This window comes from Neolamprologus brichardi, chromosome 3 (assembly GCF_056152115.1).
Source record: "Neolamprologus brichardi isolate AB-2024 chromosome 3, ASM5615211v1, whole genome shotgun sequence".
Taxonomy (NCBI): domain Eukaryota; kingdom Metazoa; phylum Chordata; class Actinopteri; order Cichliformes; family Cichlidae; genus Neolamprologus; species Neolamprologus brichardi.
Window position 1 is genome coordinate 54,833,207 of NC_142106.1, and position 26,303 is coordinate 54,859,509.

The 26,303-nt window shown below is 41.8% G+C and overlaps 1 protein-coding gene across 1 annotated transcript in view; it reads right to left on the minus strand.

Annotated features, from left to right (window-relative positions):
* LOC148105869 (protein NLRC3-like) overlaps positions 1 to 24,348 on the minus strand; it is a 71,288-nt gene extending 46,940 nt beyond the window's left edge. The window contains exons 1-6 of the mRNA XM_087838949.1: positions 24,218 to 24,348; positions 24,104 to 24,133; positions 23,778 to 23,855; positions 20,711 to 20,738; positions 17,224 to 17,244; positions 7,737 to 7,744 (exon numbers count right to left, since the gene is read on the minus strand). Coding sequence (XP_087695075.1) covers positions 7,737 to 7,744; positions 17,224 to 17,244; positions 20,711 to 20,738; positions 23,778 to 23,855; positions 24,104 to 24,133; positions 24,218 to 24,306 — 254 coding nt within the window. The 5' untranslated portion in view covers positions 24,307 to 24,348. The remainder of the gene's footprint in view (positions 1 to 7,736; positions 7,745 to 17,223; positions 17,245 to 20,710; positions 20,739 to 23,777; positions 23,856 to 24,103; positions 24,134 to 24,217) is intronic.
* Positions 24,349 to 26,303: the final 1,955 nt, after the last annotated feature.

Sequence of the window (26,303 nt, forward strand, 5' to 3'; positions counted from 1 at the left end):
ATATCCACAAACACAACAAGCTGAAAGTCAGTCATGCTGCTCGGTTTGCAGTCCTGAATATCACAGCACAAGCAGGATTCACTGCACTGTTAATGTTAGCTGTGTTATATTGCTGCCTCTGTTCGGTGGTGTCGAGCCAAACGGACTTTAACGTGCGTTTGAACGAGCTGACGGTTCACTCGTTAAGCTGAAAGAAAGATGCTTTAATCACAGGAGTCACACATGTGTCCACTGTACCATCTGGGAACTCTTCTTGTTTCGTAATAACATGAACACTAAATCCTCCTTCTTTTATGCTGTTTTGTAGCAGTGTGTACAGCTGAGACTGTCACCTGTCTGTCTGTCCTGCACTCTCTCTCTGTTTCTTTCTCTCTGATTGTGGAATAAAAGTATGAACATGTATTTATAAGTTACACTTGTGTTTGAATCCTGCAGCTTATCACACATTTGATTTCCATGTGTGACAACTGCAAGTGTCCAGAGTGAGGACAGACTGAGGGACCCACTGCTGCACATCATCTGTGAGGCTTTGCACCCCTGATGATCCACCAGGACAAACTCAGCAGTGTGTGAGGAAGAGGAGGAGGAAGAGCCAGCAGCAGCTGACAGATGGAGAGAATAGACAGACTGTTCCCTGTTTGTGAAGGACTGCTAGGAAAGTTTAATATAACTAATTGTCTTTTCTGAATCAGTCTTATTAGGTAATGTTCAAATAATTTGATCATTCAGTGTATTCAGTGTGGGAGAAAGTACTCAGGGCCTTCAAGTTACACACTATGAAAGGCAGCAACAAGTTTAATATCCAGAAACCTAAAGTATGTATCAGCAGCAGAATGGACCTAAAAATAAATGTTTGTTTCAGTTCTATGAAGCTTTGAGTATTTTGGATTAGTAGCACTGCTGTGTTTGTTGCATCATATTGCTGTAATTGTTTATATGCTGTATATATTCTGAGGTAAGTTGATCTATAGTGTTACATCATATTCTATAAGGATGTTATGTGTTTGTAGACTTTCTGCCCAGTTTGACCCATTTAGCAGAAGTCAGCCTGTTTAAGGCTCTGATATCTATTCTGTATGACTTAAAGCAGTTATGACATGGTCTGATTTTCTCACCCAATAAAGGAATATTCAATATATCAGTCTACTCTTCATTCTATCAGAAACAGTTATCACAGCTCATACAATTTTTTTTTTACACATGTATGTAAACAATGAGCCAAATTTAGTAATGCCAACATACTGAAGGAACAACATTTCTCTCTTATATATGATACACCTATATATGCACTGTCAAAGATACTTGTCTTTGAGTGAAGATTTAAGGTGATAAGACATATAAATAACTGCAACTTGAATCTGTACTGAGGCTCAGTATTTGACACAGAGTTCATGTTCACTGCTGTAATAGCTAATAATGATTAATATAATAACTATAATATTGGCCATATTATATTTACATTACCAAAGTGATATGACTTTAGTCTCATTAACAACATTAGCTAATTGTTATTTACTAACTAATCTTAAATGACTGTTCAGTACAGAAATGAAGCCCAAAAATCATGTTTTACTGTCCTGTGGTCTCAGCCCAAGATACTTATCAAATCACACAAAGCTCTTGTAGAAACAAACAAACAAATGAACAAAATATTTTTTCCTTCTGTCAAACAAAGTTGTATGACACGTTTCCAGTGGTTAGTATCATGGTTGCTAGGCAACCTGGGAAGCGGACGGAGACTAGACCGTCCCACACAGACAAACTTGCCGTTTATTTTGCAAATCGAGCTCAACACTGCCCCTAGCGTCCTAGAGCACTTCCGTTGTGTTTTGGAATTTGCATGTGTTTTGGAGTTTGCAAGTGTTTTGGAGTTTGCATGTGTTTTGGAGTTTGCATGTGTTTTAGAGTTTGCATGTGTTTTGGAGTTTGCAAGTGTTTTGGAGTTTGGAGTGCTTTGTCTCTAGGGGCCACCGTAGATGTCTCTGTTATCTAAATGAAGACGTGCAGCACAGCAACCACAGCAGTGCTCAGATCACACGTGTCCTGTTATTATGTATAAAAGCATGAAACAGGTGAGACAGGTGGGATCAATATTAATGTTGTGGAAATATATGAAAAAGCAACAGAGGAGTGAAAACATTTCGTGTTTCTAGAAAGATCTTTCAGCTCATAGCTGCTCACAGACTGTATTTACAAGTGACAAACTGCAACTCTACAGTACATCTACAGTATATATCAAATATATTCTGTATTCAAATCTATTGAGTGATGTTTGAAAGTCTTTCCAGGTGAGTTTGATCCAGGAGGGTCTGAAGCCAGAGTCAGACAGAGACTGTGCAGAGACTGTAGAAGGACAGAGCAGCAGCAGAGCAGTCCAGATACACTGATGATCCTCTGTCAGATCCAGAGGGACACACAGGGATGATGCTGGACTCTACATTGTGTCTGACAGTGGAGCTGTTCTCAGAGCAGTTCACTCTGCAGCACTGACAGTCATCTGCACTTCTTCTCATTCCTCTGTCAGTCACTGCTGGATGAAGCTCTCCTCTCCACCTCCCAGTAACATGGCCCAGTCAGAGCGTCTCTACACACAAGCTGCTGCTGCTTCAACCTCTCTGGATCATCAGGACACAGCTCCTCCTCTCTCAGCACACACCCCGTCCTGTTTACAATCATCAGTCCTTCCACCTGCAGAGAGAAGAAGGAAGAGCAGAGGAGATAAACGAGTGTTTCCAGAGACTCTTCATCAGCTGTCAGTCAGTGATGCAGCACATCCAGTATAAAGAGCAGCAGGGACTTCAGTGCTGGGACTGTACTAGGACTCATTGTTGCTTCACTTTTTCTAATCTTTGGATTTTTATTGAAGTTAATGAAAATGTTTTTCACTCCTAGTTTGAGTTTGGACTTTCATTCATTAGAAGAACCTTGGTGTGTCCACTCTGAGCTCTGTAGGAACCCCAACAACAAGCCCAACAATCCAGACGGACGGTTCCAGCTGTTAACTGGAGGAATTCCATCCAAACATCTGCTCTCACTAAATTCTTCCTCACCTACAGACTGTGTTCTTCACTGCTTTAAACTTGGAAATGAATGCAGTCATTGGTCTGCGTGCTGCTTTGTTCAGAGAGCTGATTGGCTGTTGACAGTGTTTGATCAGAGCGTGTCAGCCATTACTATGGTGACCATAAAGGTCAGAAACAGGAAGTGTTTGTGTCCAATCCTGAAGCCTGTCACCATTCTCCTCTCACAGCTTCACTGAGAAGCTGCAGCTTTACAGGAAACACTGGATCTTTGTTTCATACTGACTGTGTTTAGTACAATACTGCTGACAGCACCACCCACTCACTCCATCACTCTACTGACCTCAGAGTCTCCAGTCTGTAGTCTGGACTCTGCGAAAGATTAGACAGCTGCTTCACATCTGGATCCCTAAGATTGTTTCCCCACAGGTCCAGCTCTCTCAGATGGGAGGGGTTGGACTTCAGTGCTGCTGCCAGATAATCACAGCTGATCTTTGACAAACCACAGCTCCACAATCTGTATAAAGAATGAAAGATGTAAGTTTATTAGACAAAGTGTGAGATTGAAATCATTCAGTGTTTCATCATCTGTTCAGAGCTGAAGAAGGTTCAGAATGTAGAAGTTTAGAAAATGGAAACTCCAAACAGCTGAAGCCAACAGGAAGCAGCTTCAAACAGGAAACTGTGCAGAGTTTCAGACTATATGTCCTGATGCAGCCAGTTGGATTTTGGAGATTTGAATCTCTGTTCTGTGACTAAGTCCTTGAATCATTTTTTCCAGTTGGTCCAACAAGACAGACTAAGTATTGGACATGTGTTGTGGCTCCATTAGGGGAGCTTCTAAATGTGATGTGATGGCCCCTCTGGGTCTGTCAGGTCACAGGACTGAAGAGAGCTCAAACTGAGCACACAGTATAGAGTCTTTGTTTGGAACAAAGACTCTATACTGGGATTGAGGGACTGCTTTGTCTGCACCCACTGGGACTTTTTAAAGGCTCATGTTCTCACTTAGATCATCGATTTCTACTTACATTTCTTTCTGGGAAAAATGGGGATTACTTTGAAAACAGGAAGTATTTTCCCCAATAAGCAGCCCTGGATTAGTAAATCACTCCAACATGTTCTCAGGCAGAAGAAGCTGTCTTGTTATGAGGGAGAGAAGAAAAAGATTAAGGGACAGAAACTTGTTGAAAGAGAGATAAAGCAGCTAAAATCAGGTGTAAAAGTAAAGCAGAGGATGAGCTGAATAAAGGACAGTCAAGGCTGGCTTGGAAAGGAATAAAGTCCATGGTGGGGATGCAGAACAAGGACGAACGATGAATGTGATGCTGAATCAGCAGAAGACTTGGACTCAATTTATTCCAGCTTTGATATCATTGATTTCAATGAAGAGCTTTGTGATTCTAGCAAAGGGCTGGTAGTGATGATGGTGCTGTGGCCCCACCACCTCCACCTCTTTGTAAAGGAACTAACTGTAATCTGAAGCTTCAAATGGAACTAAGACTTCCTCCACTAGGTGGCAGTGTCTGATGAAAATGTGTTAGTGTAGCTGGCCTGGAGTCAGAAACAGGAAGATGCAGGATTTCGGCTGAAATGGGGGAAAGTGGTTAGCACTAGTGCCTTAAAGCAAGAAGGATGTAGTTTGAAGCTTGTTGGCCTTTCTGTGGAGGTTGGATGTTCTCCCACAGTCCAATGAAATGCTGCTTAGGTTCATTGGTGCTTCTAAATTGGCTGTAGGTGTGGATGTGAGAGAGTGCTTCTCTGTCTCTCTCTGTTGGCCCTGTGATGGACTGCTCACCTGTGCAGGTGGACCACGCCTCTTGCCCTATGACAGCTAGGGCACAGGTTCCAGCCCTGTGAGCCTAAGCTGAATAAACAGTGAGCAAAAATGATCCATAGATGGCCTGAAATTCCCCAGTTAGCAGTTTGGTAGATAGCTATGACATGCTAATCCCATCCAGCAGCTGTATTCTACCTGTAAGCTGATCCCTGCTGAGCCAAAGCACTTTTTCATATACAAATTACAACCTTTAATAGAAACCTATTGGTCAGCATCTTATTAGCCTGCTGTTAGCTTCATTCCACAGAAAACTGAGAGAAACTAACAGAGTTGATAAAGAATAAAGAGAAATGTGCTGATTTAAAGCCTTTGAAGTGCTTCAGATGATCTCTGTCCACTTCTGTCCACTCATTCATTCATGTAAGCTTTCTAATGCAGCTTTGATCTTCACAGTCTGCTTTATGAAACTCATTCTAACCCTGATGTCAGAGTGTTCCTCCTTCTCTTTCCCATCATTCATGCTGGCAGTGGAGGAGATTTGGATGTTGGACTGTGTTTTGGATGATGTGTGTATGTTTGTGTTGGACTGCTGTCTGTAAAGCAAACGCACATTTTGCTTTGGATTTCAGTGTCAGGCAGACTTTAGGGTGGAATGAAGAGTTTGAGAGTTTCACAGTGAATTATCCAGTGGAGGATTTTTTTTCTTCTTTGAAGGTTTGAAATGTGAACATTGTTCTGCTCCAGTCAATGGACTAAACCAGAGAAGAAGAAAACAGACTTTACCATGAAGATCCTCAGTGTGGATCAGTATAATATCAGCCTGATGTCTGCAGTTTAGTGTCAGCACAACTTTCACATCATATTCATCTCAGCACAGCTAAAACATGCTGACTGACCTCAGAGTTTCAAGTCCACATCCTGGACTCTCCAGAAAACCACACAGATGCTTCACTCCTGAATCATGCAGGCTCTTGTTGTAGCTCAGGTCCAGCTCTCTCAGATGGGAGGGGTTGGACTTCAGCGCTGCTGCCAGATAATCACAGCTGATCTCTGACAAACCACACTTCATCAATCTGTATAAAGAATGAAATGGGGCCCTTTCTTAAAATTACTGGTCCCAGTAACAAAGGCGCTTGTCGACTCAGAAATCGAGGGAAAACCAACAACACACCCGGCAGAACATTATGTTTGAATTTGCAGCGCGTGTTTGCGTCCATATAAAAGGCACTGTTTTTTTCCGCTAGAGTGGGATTTTCACGGCACATTCTGCACCACATGTCTGTGTTTGAAGCCAGCTCACCTCCTGCAACCACTTGTCCGAGAATACGTGCTTCTTTTGTGGTTCGGACTCCTTCTGACATTTCTTTGGAGGTGGAGGAAAACCAAAGTAATTGCTTAAAGGAGCTTGCTTCTTCAACATCTTTAAGAGTTCTAAACAAATGTCTGTTCTCCTCCAGAAAATCTTATGTACTCAAACACGCGTTGCAACTTCTTATCTTGTGCACATTTTTTTTATTTTGACAGCGAATGCACACCTGCGGACCACTTATGTGCAGCCCTGGTTATTATATAGCTTGTCATATTGCAGACACAGAAATTCTTTTGTCCATGAAACCATAAAGCTGCACTTTCTTTTTGCCTTATAGTCTGATTTGTCATAACTTTTCCGTTTTGTGGTAAGCTTTTCTTTGGCTGTCACTTCTTCACGCTGACCTGTCTTATTTGGCTCAGCAGAACTGAAATATATATCCTGCTGCTTTTACACAGGCACTCACATAATGCTCAGCGACTCTCTGCACGATCAACGTCTCACATGTTTAACCCTCTGGGGTCCAGGACATAATTGGCCGTTTTTGACTACTTTTGATTTTAACTCTATATTTCATCTTTAAAATATGTTTTTCTTGCCTTGTTTGGTATCATTATTTTCAACACAACCTCAAATATCTGAAATTTGAGTTATTTTTTCATTTTGGTATACTATATTAGCACAGTTGATCTACATTCAGACAAAATATCCAAAATCCGAGTAGAAAAAAGTTATATTTTTTACTGTACAACCCACAAACATGTTTAACGAATCATTTTCATGACTTGAAATGCAAATAGAAATTGTACATTTCTAAAAATTATGCACAAGTTTTGAAAACAACAAAGTTATATGGTACTATTTACCCAAAAATGCAGCCAAGGCCTCAGGCGTTTTTTATATAACAATTTAAATCTATTTACAGAACAATCAGGTGTTCTGCATAAAACAAGAAGGAACACAAATTATTTGTGCCAGACCAAAAAATGTAGTTTGTGTTCAGTATAAGACAGAGGAGAACACCAAAGGCCTAAACCCTGCAGGTCTGACAGCAGGAGGTGCATCAGTCCAGTTTTCCATGTGGGAACAGCGTTTACACTGGAATCTGCCTTTGACGGCTTTTGTTTGGACAAAATATGAAATTCAGCAGTATAACTGACACACAATACAAGACAATATCTACACAACACATTAACTATAGCATCCAAACACGCTAAACGTCACTAATATCTCACATATGAAAACTCGCTCTCTCTCTTTCTTTCGCTCGCACGCTTTCCGTCACGGGTGTCACTCCTAAAAAGTTCTCCCTAAACAGCCAAGTGTCACATGTTGCCTTATCATTTTTTTTTGATTGGCTGACATGGTAAACTCCACCAACAGGGAAGGGCTGTTTTTTCTTTTTCTTTTTTCACTCGTAAGTGGAGCGTGTTTGCTAGCGATGTCTGTAGAAAATGCAGTTTTACCGTCCTTCCCGCTGTAAACACCACTGTTTTGTTCAGAAAAAAACATTGCGTGTATTTTTTATCATAACTCTGGTTTTATGTGGCCCATCGACACAATTCAAAAACTGGTATGTAGTTTGAAGTCCAAACTTTCGACCCAAGTTGAAAAGGAGACTCTGAACCGCTGCATCTTGTAGATTTAACTTGTCATGTTTGCATAGTAAGCTAACGATTGATAAGACGATGTCAGAGGAATTGGTGCGCAAATTATCGTCACTCACCAAACAGTGCTGTCGCTCTCTATACACAGTTCAAGAACAGTTTACCTTCAAAAATCTGTTTTCTGCATTATTCACTGCTTATTACGCACCAGTCTGCTGTTGTGTTCACTGCTGTCGGCCTCCGAAAACAAAGCCTCATTTCTGCTGTTCAATACTGAAGAAATTTAAACCTTTTAAAATGATGACAGATTACAAACTCTCAGCTGTGTCTGTAATCAAACCTCTGTAACTTTGCTTCACTTCAGCAGCATCAGGTCATGTTCACATGGTGATTCATGGTTTGCTTCAGTTTTTGATCGACTGCAGAATATTTTGAAGGTTATCTGCTATAAAAAGCCAGAACAGGAAAATCTGCTTCATGTGTTTCTGTTTGATCCTCAGTGACTTTGAAACAAAGACCTCTGCTGTGATGATCACACCTCTGATCAAGTCTCACAGTGTCAGCTTTGTTTTTATACATATGGATATGTGCTGATAAATGATCAGAATTATAATATTTCCCACTGTCTGCTGTGTGCCGTGACCTTTGACCTGCTAAAGACAGTCAGCTGTGGATTATTCATTGTTGTGTCTGATACTTAGAACTGTGAGGAAGAACACTACACAGTTAATCAGGGTCCCCTCTCTCTGAATCAGGAAAGGTGGGCAGGCCGCGTGTGGGCCGCGGGCCATACGTTGAGTATCACTGTTTGAAATGTGAACATTGTTCTGCTGCAGTCAATGGACTAAACCAGAGAAGAAGAAAACAGACTTTACCATGAAGATCCTCAGTGTGGATCAGAATAATATCAGCCTGATGTCTGCAGTTTAGTGTCAGCACAACTTTCACATCATATTCATCTCAGCACAACTAAAACATGCTGACTGACCTCAGAGTTTCAAGTCCACATACTGGACTCTCCAGGAAACCACACAGATGCTTCACTCCTGAATCCTGCAGGTTCTTGTTGTTACTCAGCTCCAGCTCCTTCAGATGGGAGGGGTTTGACTTCAGTGCTGCTGCCAGATAATCACAGCTGATCTCTGACAAACCACAGCTCTCCAATCTGTATAAAGAATGAAAGATGTAAGTTTATTAGACAAAGTGTGAGATTGAAATATTCAGTGTTTCATCATCTGTTCAGAGATGAAGAAGGTTCAGAATGTAGAAGTTTAGAAAATGGAAACTCCAAACAGCTGAAGCCAACAGGAAGCAGCTTCAAACAAACACAACAAGAGAAAAAACTCTGAATGTTTCACATTAAAGTCGTACATTTATCATAAAAACAGGAAAAAGACTTGAAAAAGTCGTGTTTTTCCTTCCAGGAACCACAAGGCTTCACTTTTAAAGGTGAAGTGTGAAAGAAATGGACATATTTGAAGTCCAACACCTTTTTCCAGTCACATTATTAAAGCAGACAAACTACAAGCTCATTTTCATTACAACAAGTCATCTTCTGACCTGGACTAACAACACTGGTCTCTATGTGCAGCTGGCTGTGAGACCAGTGCTCAGGGACCGTCTACAAAGTGCAACACTGAAAGAACATCACACACTAATTTGCTTCCAGCACTTTCACACAAACATCTACTGTCATTATTGTCACCAAACTCTGTGGATCCTTTATTGCAAATTCAAATGGGATCAAATGGTCAGACAAAAGAGGGTTATGAGGAAATATGATGAAATGTTGTGTATTAGCAGCAAGTTACTGAATCATTTTCCTGAGAAACCAAACAGAATGATTGACAAACATGTTTTTACAAACTCAGTGTTGGACTTGGATCAGCAGGATAAGCTGATGTTTAAAGGCATTTAAGTCTCGCTGTATGAGAGTCCAGTTATAACTTAATATTTATGGATGATGTTCTTTCAGTGTTGCACTTTGTAGACGCTCCCTGAGCCTCACAGCCAGCTGCACATGGACCAGCTGACATTACCCAGCATTAGAGGCGGGTGAAAAAAAATAGATTTTCCTATTTAAATGGTTTTGATTTGAATAAAGCGATGTTGATTCATTCAATCCTGAATCGATTTTTAATATAAATGTATTTTGCCAGAATCTCAGGTTAAAGCTCCCAAAAGTATTTCAACAACAAGCAAATAGATAAAACAGTAAATGAGAGCAGCTAAACAGACAAAGATGGAAACACAGAGCGTGGATCGTTCACTCGACGGCACGTACACGGACACGTCGTGGGGGCTGAAAGTGGACAGCTCACAGATCCTGAAGCTGCAGGTTTCATCTGTCTCCAACCAAAACTGACTGAACCAGCAGCAAAAGAAGATCCAAACTACGCTTTACATTTGATGAACATCGTCATGAATTCTCTCTGACTTTGACGTTTGCTTCCTGCACAGCTCTCTCTCTCTCTCAGTGTACTTCAAGAACAGTTTACCTTCAAAAATCTGTTTTCTGCATTATTCACTGCTTATTACGCACCAGTCTGCTGTTGTGTTCACTGCTGTCGGCCTCCGAAAACAAAGCCTCATTTCTGCTGTTCAATACTGAAGAAATTTAAACCTTTTAAAATGATGACAGATTACAAACTCTCAGCTGTGTCTGTAATCAAACCTCTGTAACTTTGCTTCACTTCAGCAGCATCAGGTCATGTTCAAATGTTGATTCATGGTTTTCTTCAGTTTTTGATTGACTGCAGAATATTTTGAAGGTTATCTGCTATAAAAAGCCAGAACAGGAAAATCTGCTTCATGTGTTTCTGTTTGATCCTCAGTGACTTTGACACAAAGGCCTCTGCTGTGATGATCACACCTCTGATCAAGTCTCACAGTGTCAGCTTTGTTTTTATACACATGGATATGTGCTAATAAGTGATCAGAATTATAATATTTCCCACTGTCTGCTGTGTGCCGTGACCTTTGACCTGCTAAAGACAGTCAGCTGTGGATTAATCATTGTTGTGTATGGTACTTAGAACTGTGAGGAAGAACACTACACAGTTAATTAGGGTCTCCTCTCTCTGAATCAGGAAAGGTGGGCAGGCCGCGTGTGCGCCGCGGGCCATACGTTGAGTATCACTGTTTGAAATGTGAACATTGTTCTGCTGCAGTCAATGGACTAAACCAGAGAAGAAGAAAACAGACTTTACCATGAAGATCCTCAGTGTGGATCAGTATAATATCAGCCTGATGTCTGCAGTTTAGTGTCAGCACAACTTTCACATCATATTCATCTCAGCACTACTAAAACATGCTGACTGACCTCAGAGTTTCAAGTCCACATACTGGACTCTCCAGGAAACCACACAGATGGTTCACTCCTGAATCCTGCAGCTTGTAGTTGCCACTCAGCTCCAGCTCTCTCAGATGGGAGGGGTTTGACTTCAGTGCTGCTGCCAGATAATCACAGCTGATCTCTGACAAACCACAGTTCATCAATCTGTATAAAGAATGAAAGATGTAAGTTTAGTAGACAAAGTGTGAGCTTGAAATCATTCAGTGTTTCATCATCTGTTCAGAGATGAAGAAGGTTCAGAATGTAGAAGTTTAGAAAATGGAAACTCCAAACAGCTGAAGCCAACAGGAAGCTTCAAACAAACACAACAAGAGAAAAAACTCTGAATGTTTCACATTAAAGTCGTACATTTATCATAAAAACAGGACAAAGACTTGAAAAAGTCGTGTTTTTCCTTCCAGGAACCACAAGGCTTCACTTTTAAAGGTGAAGTGTGAAAGAAATGGACATATTTGAAGTCCAACACCTTTTTCCAGTCACATTATTAAAGCAGACAAACTACAAGCTCATTTTCATTCCAACAAGTCATCTTCTGACCTTGACTAACAACACTGGTCTCTATGTGCAGCTGGCTGTGAGACCAGTGCTCAGGGACCGTCTACAAAGTGCAACACTGAAAGAACATCACACACTAATTTGCTTCCATCATCCAACCTGAAGAGGAAACAGAGACACCTCCCCTTCAAAGTAAAAGCTGCTCCTATTGGACACAGTATCAAAGAAAGTCTACAGTATAACATAGAAAAGACAGAAAAAAGTTTTGGTTATCTTTAAATGAAAGGAAACTACACTAAGCTCAATTATGTGACAGACGTTTCATCCCATGTCAGTTTGGCCTCATCCTGGGCCGGATTATCCAGCACACACTCTGACCACAGGCCCAGGGGGCACGCACAGCTGGGCTCCATCCAAGAGACAGGAAACAAACCAACACAATACTAAAAAGCACCATGTGATCTTCTTACATAAAGACAAACATAGTAAAAACATGAGCATATTTGTGTCCTGATAAAATGATGTGACAGGTAGAACAGAGTAAAGTGGTGGTGTTACAGACTTTCTCCCCTCTGCTGCTGAGGCTGTTAGTCTCTCCCAAACTCAGCTACAGGACTTCCAAATGATTGAAAGCAGCAGAAGTGGCTTTACAAATGAAAGAGGAAGAGGAGAAGAAGAGGAGAGGGAGGCCACCCTGACCATCACTCCAGCTGAAAACATCACACTTCCATTAAAGTTGGTGAGAAAATGTTGAGCAGGATGAGCTGCTGGCTAATCTGGAGGCTGTAGTAGCAGCTCACGGTCACAGTGGATTTCCACTCATGAAAAAGCTCTGGCTGCTTCATTTCTCATCTCATATCAGAGACTTTAAAGCTTCACTGAAGCTGTACTGTGATGCTTCCATATTCCAGTGAGGCCTCCATAATGATTTCAGCTGTTCTGTACACACACTGTGTGCCCTGTATGGCTCAAAGTCTCTGCAGCCTGTTTTTATCTGCTATCATCAGATCTTCATCATCCTCATTCACATCCCTCACACACTCTACAGCCTCATCAGCACTGACTTCATCTTCACTGACTGATGGAGCACAGCATGAAACACTGTCCTGTCAAACATCTCCCGTCACCACTCCACTTCTGTCAGCCTTTAAATGAACCCTGCTCAAGTCTATCACTTCCGCCAAAAGGAAAAAATGTTGTTCAGTCGTTTGGAAAGACAACATTTCTGAAAGCACTCAAACTTCTTCACATTTGTCTTCAGCCACATCCTGAACATTTAGGAACTAAAGAAAGTTTCAAACATCAATGAAAGACCTGAAATATAGAAAAACAACAACAGCCGCAGTCAGTGAACTCACCTCAGAGTCTCCAGTCGACAGTTTGGACTCTCCAGTCCAGCACACAGAAGCTTCACACCTGAATCCTGGAGGTCATCATTTGCACTCATGTCCAGCTCTGTCAGATGGGAGGGGTTGGACTTCAGAGCTGAGGCCACAGCTTCACAGTGAGACTCTGAGAGTCGACACTGAGTCAGTCTGTGATGATAGAAAATATAAAATGTGTTATTATAAAAGCAGAAAATCTGCATTATAAACACAGACTGAATGTATATGAAGACAAAACAGAGTGAGGTCATAATCTAATGAATCTGCTCTTCACATCTGTGCTTCAGCTCCTCTTACTGTGTTTGACATGACACAACGATTTAGTCTCTCTCAGACCTGCAGACTTTTAATGAGAATCTTTGTTTGGCTTTAATCTGCAGATGAAGGAGGAAGATGGTGTCACATGTAGGCTTCCATAATGTCCACAGTCTGTCACTGAGATCTGATCCAGAGTCTGTCATGAATTTGCTGTGGAGGCAGATGAGGACCCAAACGCAAAACTCACAGAGACAGGAACTGAACTCAAAATCACTGCTTTATTGCCTTAACACGAAACAGAACTAAACCGGGAATACTAACAAAAGACCAAGGGAACACAGAAAGCCACACAGGTTCGGGGAGGAGACATTGACGACGCGACACCGAACTGAGGGAGACATGCACATAAATACACAGAGGGTTAACGAGGGAAGTGGAAGCAAACGGGGAACACAGCTGACACAGATAAACATAACGAGACATGGCAGGAGTAAACCACACTGACGGCAGACTGTCAAAGTAAAACAGGAAGTACACAGAGGTGCAGACAGGAGGAGAGAGCACAGACATAACGGGCTGGGGAAAACATCAAATGAAACACGAGGGGAAACGAGGGATTACAGATACACAGAGGGGCAATCAAATAAGGTACATCTTTAACAGAACCTAGGAACCACAGCATAAGGAAAAAAATACAAGAAAACTGAGAATACTGGGCCAACATGGCCCAGGACCATGACAGAGTCAGAGTGAAGACACACATTTGGACTGTTTCCTGTTTTGACTCCAGAACATTTTGAATGAGTTCAGCTCAGTGAAGAGTTCCAGCTGGAAAGATGATCTCTGTTTGCTACCTGCTGTCAGGTACGACTGTTCACGTCCACACGCAGGAAAAACCTGCTGACTGTTACCAAACGGAGCAGAAATCTCATCACTGGACAATAACGATGAATGAACTCAGAGCTGCTGATATCAGATCTGATTTCAGGGGAACTAAACACAGAAATGATTGGCTCATTTTAGCTTTCTGAGCCATTATGTGCTGGTGTGTCGCTAGTTGGCAGAAAATGATTTGTATTCCTGTTCAGGGCTTCAGTGTTTATGAGTGCAGATCCAGGTGACAGCAAGTCAAAATGATGTTACCTGTCTGTGTCCAGCAGCAGCCTGTATTCACTTTGAATATTGTTATAACCTGACATGGATCAGTTTGTCTTTGATTGGTTTGTAAATGTCACTGTTTCCATTGGACCTGAGTGACAGTACAAAGACAGAGAGGGAGAGAAAGGAGAGAGAGGATGGAGACAGCAAAGAGAGAGCAAACACAAACAGGTGAGAGTGGACAGGTGACCAAGGTCAGCAACCAATCAGAGAGCTTCTGTTTGACCCACAGTCACTGATGATGACTGCACATAACCAAGCAGTGTGTTACTCTGATATCAAATATGGATCCTGCTCTTATAATAATGATCATCAGATGATATTATTGTGTTATTTTGTAGCTGAATACGATGTTTGTGTGATTATCAGTGAAAGAAGCAGTGAGGAGGATGGAGAGAGAGAGAGGACAGAGGGTGAAGTTAGAAACACTAAAAGGATTTTTCATGGATTTCATGGATGATTTAAGTGATTTCCAGCAGGACACTTAAACATGTCAGTGGACGTCCTAAAGAACATATTCACTGATATGAAACGTGTCATTGAACAGGATTAATGTCAGTGGAAACATGGTGGAAACAGCTGTGACTGCATGGATGTGACACACTTCAAATCTGTTCTCCACTCTTGGATTTGGGATCCATGGAGCTGCTGCTGAGTCTGTACAATAAAGGAATGGTGTGGAAGGTTGCAGCGTACGGACACAAACACTTTGTGGTTACAATCTGATTTTATTTTCAAAATTAAACTACTAACCTACACTGATCAATGATGTTAATGATCACATCTGGACTCACCCAGCCTTTCTGCAGTTCCTCACAGCTGGAATCAGTCTCTTTCGTCCCCGCACTGATGTGTTGTACTTCTGCAGGTCCAACTCATCCAGAACCTCCTCTGACATCTGCAGCATGAAGGCCAGAGCTGAGCACTGGATCTCAGACAGTTCCTTCTTTGATCTGTTCTCTGACTTCAGGAACTCTTGGATCTCCTGATGTACTGAGAGGTCGTTCATCTCCATCAGACAGTGGAAGATGTTGATGCTTCTGTCAGGAGAGATTTCATCACTGTCCATCTCCTTCAGGTTGTTGATGACTCTCTGGATGGTTCCTGGACTGATCTCTGTCTGACCCAGCAGACCTACTAAGAATCTCTGGTTGGACTCCAGACAGAGGCCATGAAGGAAGCGAACAAACAGGTCCAGGTGGCCATTTTTACTCTGGAGGGATTTCTCCATGACTTTAGTTAAAAAGACATCCAGTGATGTGAAGCTATAAGACTTGAACATGTTCTTAAAAAAAGATCTGTTTTTGTATTCTTCTCGGAAATTCCCTAGAAAACCTTCTACCACCTTTGTCTTCCTGTTGGTGTGACAGTGGAACATGTAGACAGCAGCCAGAAACTCCTGAATGCTCAGATGAACAAAGCAGTAGACTGGTTTCTGGAAGATCACACACTCTCTTTTGAAGATCTCTGTACAAACTCCTGAGTACACTGAGGCCTCTGTCACATCCAGACCACACTGCTTCAGGTCTTCTTGGTAGAACATGATGTTTCCTTTCTCCAGATGTTCAAACGCCAGCCTCCCCAGCTTCAGAAGAACTTCCCTGTCAGCCTTCGTCAGCTCCTGTGGACTCGTCTCATGTCCCTCATGGTACTTGTTCTTCTTCCTCTTTGTCTGAACCAGCAGGAAGTGTGAGTACATGTCAGTCAGAGTCTTGGGCAGCTCTCCTCTCTGCTCTGTAGTCAACATGTGCTCCAGAACTGTAGCAGTGATCCAGCAGAAGACTGGGATACTACACATGATGTGGAGGTTCCTGGATGTCTTCATGTGGGAGATGATTCTGCTGGACAGTTCTTCATCACTCAATCTCCTCCTGAAGTACTCCTCCTTCTGGGCATCAGTGAAGCCTCGTACTTCTGTTAGCCTGTCAACATATGTAGGAGGGATCTGATTGGCTGCTGCAGGTCGGGAAGTTATCCAGACGAGAGCCGAGGGAAGCAGATTCCCCTGGATGAGGTTTGTCAGCAGCTGGCTTACTGATGACTTCTGTGTGACATCAGACAGCCTGGTGGTGAAATCCAATGAAAGTCTGCTTTCATCCAGGCCGTCAAAGATGAACAAAAGCTGAGAGACAGCAAGCTTCTCTGCTGTGACCTTCTGTAATGTTGGATGGAAAACATGGAGCAGCTCCAGAAGACTGTACTGCTCAGCTCTGATCAGGTTCAGCTCCCTGAATGAAAGCAGAACCACCACACTGACATGTTGGTTCTCCAAGCCCTCTGCCCAGTCCAGAGTGAACTTCTGCACTGAGAAGGTTTTTCCAACACCAGCCACGCCGTTGGTCAGAACCACTCTGATGGGTCTCTGTTGGTCAGGTAAGGCTTTAAAGATGTCCTGGCACCTGATTGGAGCGTCATGGAGGGCGTCCATCTTGGAAGCTGTCTCCAGCTGCCTCACCTCATGTTGGGTATGAACCTCTTCACTCTGTCCCTCTGTGATGTAGAGCTCAGTGTAGATCCTATTGAGGAGGGTTCTACTTCCTGTTTCATCACTTCCTTCAGTCACACGTTCACATCTCCTCCTCAGACTGATCTTATGTTCATCTAAAACCTCCTGCAGACCAACATATGCTGAAAGAAAGAAAAACAATGAGACTAAAGAGATAGAAAACTCTTCAATGTCTGAACAACACAAGAAGTCCAGTTTTCAGAAATGAGTCCATCAGCAGACAGATGTTCAGTCTTACTTTGTACACAGCTGCTCTGACTGGCTGTCTGCAGTCCAGCTCTGGTTCTGGATCTTTCTCCACACTGTGCAGAAGCTCTGATGGTGACACAGAAAAGTCAAAGTGGAGATACTTCTGTACACCTTTGATTAGACTCATTATAAAAAGGAAAAAAAGTTTTAACACAGTCATGTTTCCAGTTCACTGACTTACATTTATTCCATGGACACTCACTCTAACCTGAACCACAGCTACAACCCAACATTGTTGAGGCCTCATCTCCTCCTTTCCTGACTGTAGAGGTTAAATATGCAACAACCAACAAATAAAAGAATTTGGTTTATTTTAAAGAAATTCACACGGTGACCAAGTAAAGTAACCGTAGTAAAGGAGACAACATCCCGTTGATGGTGGGATTATTTGAAAGACTTGCTTTAGTCACGTCACCAAATGCAGTTGAACCACCCGTGGATCCATGTTTGACCATTCTACCACTCTGAGCTGTGCTTTTTAATCATTTTATTATTATCATCATTCATTTATTCATTCTTTGGAGGGGGGCTATTTCCTAATGCCGCCCTAATAAGGTGATGTTCAAGGGGAAATATAACAGAAACTCTTTCAGTGTTATTCATTAATAAATTAACAGATAAACTGTGAAGAAGAAAAAAAGTGAGATTTAAAGGAGAGCGTGAGAAACTTGATCATCCATCCTCATAATACATGTTTATCAGTATCTGCTGTGACCATACTGCAGTAATAACTACAAGTCTACATTTCTGTGACTGTTGATCAATCACAGCAGGAATCTGAGCTCATCTCTGCACACAGAGCAGCTTCAGCTCTGGGATAAACTGCTCGCTTCACGTCCTTCTCAGCTCACAGACACTCATCCTGATATTTTCCATTAAAATTTGATGGTATATGAGTTTACACTTTATCTGCATAAATACAGAAAAACAGACCCAAACACCATAAACCATCAGTTTCACCATGTAGAATATATTGTTGTTTCCTTGCTTTTAATTCAGAGAAAAACTCTGATTTTGATTTTCTCTGTTCTCTTTGCCACAGCCCATCCCAGCAGCAGCTGAAGCAGCTGACTGCACTGTCTCAAATTTTAATTTGATTTAATCAAATTAAATTTTTTTTAAATCTGCGTCATCTGTGCTGCCACCTTAAAAAATGAAGCGGTGAATCTACAGCGTGACGTGTTGGAAAAGACGGAAACTGATCGGAACACTGAATAACACTTTAGGAGGAACGTCTTGATGCATTCTCAATTATCCAGGAAAGTAAATCTCCAAAAGTTGATTCTGTTCATCTGGACGTAGCGTAAATGTGGTCATCCCAGCTGGACTTTTCTCAAAGCTGGAAGGCATCTAAAGAAAGCTCCAGCCGATCAGGAGAGAAGGACAACCGCTGACTAAGCGAAAACCTGTAGTGATCCCGTATGTGTCAGGAGTATCGGAGCAGTTGAGATGCATTTTTTCTAAACACCAGGTCTCTGTGGCTTTTAAACCCCAAAACACGCTGCGCCAAAAACTGGTCTTCCCCAAGGATCGGGTCCCCCGACACAAACAGAGTAACATAGTGTACGCTGTTAAGTGCAGGAGGATTGTCAAGATTTATACCAAACAACCTCTGGTGAAGCGGATGGAACAACACAGAAGAGTCACCTCGTCAGGCCAGGACTCTGCAGTCTATTTACACCTACAGGCCAGTGGACACTCTTTCAATGATGAGGATGTAACATCCTGGACAGGGAGGAATGCTGGTTTGAGGGCGGAGTCAAGGAGGCCATTTACGTGAAAACGGAAAGACCATCTCTTAATCGAGGAGGGGGCCTAAGGGTAATTCTGTCACCATCTTACAATGCTGTGATTGCAGCCATTCCCCAACTCTCTGTGAATGGTACTCATGGACATTGATCAGTGGTTGTTGATCAATGGTCATGAGAATTTGCATAATTAAGATTAAGGAATTGACCTCCCAGCCCATTGTTCCTTCAGTGGGCTGGTTTCAGTCATTATGCAAATGTACTGTTTATAAGACTGAAGGAGACACCTGGATGATGACGAAACATTTCTCCCACAAAACGCTACAAACAGATGAACAGAATCAACTTTTGGAGAAAGTTGAATCATTATTTCAGCTTTAAGAGGGTATTTTAACACAAACATCAGTCCTTCTACTTAAGTATGTTTTACACTTTGTTTACGCCTAAATTAACTTTATTGTTAACGAGTTTTCATGTTTCTGTAATCCACCAGTGTGCTCATGCTTTTTTAAGTGAAAAGACATTTTTAATGATCAAATATAATTATTTTTGTTATTTCTGGATTTTAAATGTCCTTGACAGAGACAGATGATAATCATTATCCTGCACTGTGGTCTCAGGTTTGGTCGAGCTAGCACAAAGAATGGCTGGCTATGTTGAACTTCCTCCTGGGATCTACACTAAGAAGTGAGTCCAACATTAGCAGGGTCTCTTTCCTTTATCTGGATTCACTTTAGCATTCACGGTCACGTGAAGCTTGTTATTAACTCGATAAGTCAACCCAGGGTTTCAGCTGAGCGTTCACATGAAACACATGGTGTTGGCAGCATCTGATCAATCATATTCATGGAGACGTGAATCAGCAACAGAGCAGCTGAGTTTGCAGAAGGAAGTCAAACTAAACCATAGGAACAATATGAGGAGATTACACACATAATAAAATACTAGCAGTAACACAGCTGCTGCAGACAAATCAGTTGTGTGATCGTGTGTGAGAGGAGAAGGACTGTAAAAGAGTTTGCTATTAAAAGCTCTGTATGAATGTGGGAGCATTTGAAGGGCTTTAAAAAGGCCAATTTAATAATAAAAGGCAGCAAAATTGCTGACTGTGAAAGTCACCAGACTTATCAGAGCTCTATGATTAAGACCTGTAAGAACACCTATTTGTACTTGTTGGCATTATATCAAATACACACGTATATTAAGCCTTTGTTTGAACTCTGGTTGAATTTGTTACTTTCAGACTGTGAAACATCACAGAGGCTGCAGCTGCAGATCTTTTTTTTTCACCTGGAAATTTACTTTAAATGTTAGATGGAAAATGTATTGCTCAGTTTAACCAAAGTAAGAACAATAATCCATAAACCTTCATAAAGACAAACATCTCCCAGAACATTGAGCTGCTGAAGTGTCACTGAAGGGAAAAACTATTTGTCCTCCTCCATCCAGCAACACCTGAAACACCTGAGTGGAAGCTCCTCCCTACACTGTGTTTGAAGCAAAGCACAAAGGAGACACCTGCTGGAGCAGCTGGAGTCCTACAGACACTCAAGCTGTGTCCCAATTCAGGGTCTGCACGCTTGAAGTACGCGCACTACGCGTACTACGTACGGTGCGTGCTATAAGTACGAGAAGTGCAGAAGTGCGAGGCTTGTGAAATGGGATGGTCTAGCCTTCGTCGCGCTGTTCAGGTTGCCTAGCAACCATGATACTAACCGCGAGACACGTTACATACAGCTTTGTTTGACAGAAATGAAGGAGAAAATTGTTTTGTTGGTCAATCATTTTTGTCATGACATCACTTTGATTAGTTGAGTATCTGAGGCTGAGACCACAGGACTGTAAAACATGATTGTTGGGCTTCATTTCTGTACTGAACAGTCACTTCAAGAGTAGTTAGTAAATAACAATTAGCTGATGTTGTTCATGAGACTAAAATCATCTCACTGTGGTAATGTAAATATAATATGGCCAATATTATAGTTATTGTCAGATTATTATGATATATATATATATATATATGGCTTTACAAGTAATTTAACGCTGAAAGTACAAACATCACTAATGTCACAGAACTTTGCCAGCAATGTTTTAATGTTCTTCGTTATTAAACATTCGCACATAAATAAGTGACGTCATATTCAGTACTTACCTTTGACAGTTCAGCCGCTCCCTTCTGCCGTATTTTGCGGCGAAATTATCCAAACCCACCGCCGCGCTATGAATTGTGGGATATATGGGACCACAAAGCGTGCACCAGACCACGCTTGATATTTGGCGAAATCGACGGCGCATTTGGAGTACACTTCAAATTGGGACAGCCATTGTCGCGTGGCGGTGACGTAATCGCACTTAAAATGCGTACTTCAAGCGTGCAGACCCTGAATTGGGACACAGCGGCAGCCTCTTCACTACACAAACACCTCCTACAACATCCACTCTTTCCACTCTGACTGCTGTGTTTGTGGAAACATTCCAACACACACCGTTTCACATACCAACATAGAAATGTGTGTGAAAAAGAGCTGAGCTGATATTAAACATGAGGATTTATTCAAAAATACAGAGTCAGGAACAACATCTAGACACACATTACCTCTCAGCAGCAGAAGAACATCCCTTAAAGTTTAGACCAAAACCCTTCGATCGGTTGCTCTTTAAGGAAACACAGCTGGGTTCAGGTCCAGGACATTCTGGCCTCTTATTGATCCTAAAAGAAAAACAATAAATGTAACAGCTTCATGAGATAGGAAGGAAAAACTGGAAATATTAAATTAAAGACACGATGAACAATCTGAACCTCATAAAAATAATGTACTTACTCTTTGTCACATAACAGTCTTTTGTTAAAGTTTACAATAACACCCTTGCTTAGTCTTTGCTCTGTACTGCAGTACTTGCATTGGTTTCACTGGACAAGTCTGCATGTGAATCTACAACTGATCTGACATTGTGGCACAAACACAGTAAACAAACACTACGAGCACCTTGTTTCATGTGCAGTGGCTTTCTTCTCGTTCTGTTACTGAACACTGTATGAAAAGCCTCTCACTGCCAGCATCCTTCCAGCCCCACGACAACAAGACCAACTCACATCTTCACAACACCAAGAATTTTTCCCCTTTTCTTTGGAGAAACTGAGAAGCCAATAGGATTGTAGCTCAAACTTGCCCACAGTCCTGCTTCATCACTGCTCACTCCTACCTGTGTTGGTGCTGAGTGGACAGTCATAGCCTGCTGCTAGCATGAATGCTAAATGTACTGCTGTGGATGATCAGCAGAAAAAGATGTTGTCAGTTTGACTGTTTGCTGTATTTAAAGTGTTTTTCTCAGTTCATCTGTATTCAAAGTGCATTCGGGGCTTTAGCTGACAGCTCTTTGTGCTAACAAACTAAACTCTCTTAGTTTAAGCCAACAGACTTTACCAAACACAAAGCCTGCTGCTGCCTCCATGGGTTAGCTTGTGTGACTGGTGTTTGCACCAATGAAATCTAAATCACACTAATGTGTCCTCCAAGGTGTTTGGTGGGAGCACTGAGTGAAACATAAGAGCTCTGGTAAAATAACAAACAGGGCTGTGAGAGCAACTGAAGTGATAAAAATACTGTTTAAAGATAAAAACACTTTGATGTTCTCTCGTCACCTAACAAAGTCCAAACCCTGTGAACTATTTTAGCTTTAATAATTGTGGATTCAGGTATCCTGAACCCATCTTTGGACATTTGTAATGAAATATTTTAAAACTCCATCAAAGACTCCTGATGTGGCTGTTTGGAGAAGGAAAAGAGGGACAAAGTGGAGCGTCGAGCTGAGGCTTCATTCACTGCAAACCTACAGTTATGTTTGCTTATTTCTGCTGTTTGCATGTTCACAGCTGAAATAAAGCTGCCTCTTTGACTTCATCCTGTTGTGTTTGGGTCCAATCCTGCCTGCCACACAGCGCTACAGGACAAAGTCTAATATTTTTATCTTTTTAATGAATCTTTGGTCATATTTATCCAGGAAAACACAAACATGTAAAGGAGTCATCACAGTTCTCTGACCTCGTTGGTCCAGGTTCACCACTGAAGTTTGGAGGATAACCTTTGGACCCATCACTCCTCACAGACGGACAGCTGGATCCTGCAGACTGTGACCTCTGACCTCTGCAGACACAAACATGTTTTATTCAATGATCAATTCTCTGATGAAGTGATTGAAGCAGCTGTGATCACACAGACTGCAGATAATGCAGCTGTTTCCTGTCAGTAACAGTCCTCTTAGATTAGAGTTCAGCTTTTTACAGGAAAACAAATGTCCCTGAATGCAACAGTGAGACACAGTCTGCCTGTGTGGCTGTGATAGCTGCCGTTAGGAGCGCTCATGTGTTTGCAGTTAGACGAGGAGATGTTACCATCATGGACATGTTAACAAATCCTGCAGCATCACGTGGCACAAACACTTTGTGTTCCTGTCATCTGCAAGCAACAGGAAGTTCATTAATAAAGGCGGGATGGAGACGTGACTGTGATGGTTCTCCTTCAACCAGCTGTTACACACATCTGGGCTCACACGACGAGCCTTTGTCTAATACAGCAGCTGCTCTCTGAACACTTTTCTGAAGAGGAGCTGCACAAACCTTTGTTTGCTTTCTAGAGCAGCGTATCAAAGTCAAACTACCCACTGCTAGCAGCTGTTTCTATCATAGTTTAGGATCCAGATGTGTGAGGTCTAAATTTACACCTCTGATTAAAATAAATAGTTAAAAACAGCCAATTGAGTCCAAATGTGTCTTAAACCAGATAAACTGACAGTTACAGCTGAGCCTGTGTGTCCTTGGAGACCCTGCTCTCCTACAGAGATGCATTTTAGAAACCAGGAAACATCAAATCATTTAAATCAGAGAGTTCTTGTTACTAACAACTCACCTCTCTGCAGCAGACACAGGCTGGGATTTAAAACCAATGCCTCGATGATTGGACCGGTCACTCTTTAAGGACAAAGAGCTGGATGGTTTCTGATTGACGCTAAAAGTAAGTGAACATGAAACATGTGTCACATCCAATGTGTCAAATACATTACATAAAAAGTATAAATAAAGTATGTAAATAGTATATTATTTAAATCGTTAAATAGTAAAAAGCTGATTAAAATTTCAAACATTTTAATACTGATATGAACTTACTTTTTGTCAGATGACTTTTTTTGCCCTAAATCAGGAAAGAAATGCTTCACCCGTTTGCTCTTAGAGGACACACTTCTGGGTGGAGGTCCAGGCTGGTTCCTGTGAATAATTATGGAGCAGTGATGTGAGTGCTGAGCTGTGACATGGAGAAGAGTAATGGACAGTTAGAGATGGTCATCTCACCTCTGAGCTTTGGTCTGGCTCTCATGTTCCCCACACAGAGTGGTTTTAGAGGGAGGGACTCCCTCCTCTCTGTCCTCACACTGATCCATGCTGCTCAATTCACATCAGCTCACACACACTTTCTACCTTCACCTGCAGAGGAAACACAAATCATTCATGTGCACATCAACTGAGAGCTGCAGAGGTCGTGTCTGATGTGTTGGACTAACATCCATCTGAGACGCAGCTTTCATCAGTTCACTACAAAAAGTGTCACAAAGCCGAGTTCAGCCTCCAAATCCTCCATTACTGTAGTCCTACAAAGCAGCAGGTCAAACATGGCTGCAGAGAGCAGCTTTATGTCAGTAACAATGTCCAGGACCGAGCTGACTGCTTACCGAGTTCATACTCTAACTCATTGACTGTAGAAAACATGGACGACGCGACAGCTCCCCAAAAATGAAGCCAAAACATCTCTAACGCCCCCTGGTGTCTGGCTGCAGTATAGGTCATAAACCCCGCCTCCTCCATGTTAGCGGATGGGACTAGGGTCAGACTAAAATAAATTAATTCTCCTTAGATAATTTTTTTCCAAAGATTCTTTCTTTTGTTTTCAATAGTTCTCATCACGCTGATTGATGTTCAAGGGGTCTCCTTTCCCATAAGTTTGATTCTAATTCCTACCGCGGTGATGTTAAATTGGGGTGAAACGTCATCATAACAGCTTTGACTGACAGCTGCAGTCACAGAGAAACTTGCGTATCTCTGTTCGCGAATAGCAAATAGAGCGTAGGCTCTGAGAGAACGCCCAGCGTTTATGCTACGAAAACACGAGTGTTTTAACCTGACAGCCTGAGGTGTTCTTCAGAAAACTGGACTACCCGACAGAAGGACCCGAGGCCCCGCTGCACTTTTTTGGTAAGTTAAACGTGTTTGTAAGCTAATCTGTAACTACCGTCCTTAGCTAGCTCCTGAGCCCTAGCTAGCTATAATGAGCACTCGGCTGTCAGGATTCGTTTAGCTGTGCAGGTGAATGAATTTACTAAAGAAATCAGCTTTATTTCAATTTTGAGGGATAAAATTTATATCTGAGTTTGTGATGGTTCTGTTGTCTTTGTGATTACAGGAGCTGCCCTCAGATTCAGACCTCAGCCCCATCGAGTGACAGCAGACAGATCATCCAACATGTTCACATGTTAACTGCAAAATGAACTGATGAAAACAGTAAAAAAGTTAAAGTACCACATGTGCTGTCAGTGAAAGTTGCAGCTGTTTTATTGATAAAGTTAAAGACAAAAAGCAAAAGGATTAATCACTCATGTAACTGTGTCACTATATATCAGCATTAACAGGACCTCAGTTTGGTGTTTCACAAAGCTGCTGATCTCAGACCTGCACAGCTTCTGTTTTAAACACTTGATGTACTCAGCTGCATAAAGAGCATGTGAGATTTTGTCTAACACAATTAAACAAAACCTGATGAAGGTCAAAGGTCATCACTTGTATGTTGAACTACAATCTTGTCATCTGGAATTTTTTCACAGTTTTTTTACACATAGTTTGTTATTTATCATAAAGTGATTCAGAGTTATTCATACCAGAGTAACCAGAGAGGATCATATATTTTTAAATATATAACTTTCTATATAATATAATATCTTTATGTAAAAGTCCGGAGCCTCTGGGGAGTATCTGAGTATTTATTACATTACACAAACCAAAGGTCTCATCACAGTGTTGATAAAATGCTGGGTTTATCCATCTCCTGGGGCGGGCCTACGGAGGAGTGCTGAAGATTTCCCTGTGAGGGAGCTGCTGGTGAAGATCATGAGTCCTGCTTGATCAATGCCATGAGCTTCAGTCTTCCTGGTGTTTCTTAAATGATGCCTCTTACAGGGGGTCAACAGAACTTATGGCACAGGACAGCTGTGATGAAAGAAAGGGAAGAAGTTTCTCCAAACCTCTGGACCCAGGAAACCCAGCTTGGTCCTGATGGTCTCCCTCACTAGTTTCTCTCCAGGGTGAATGTAGCTGTTGATATAATATGGACTCTATTATTAAATGTAAAGAACAAATTAGACTACACTACTGAAACGTTCTGATGTTT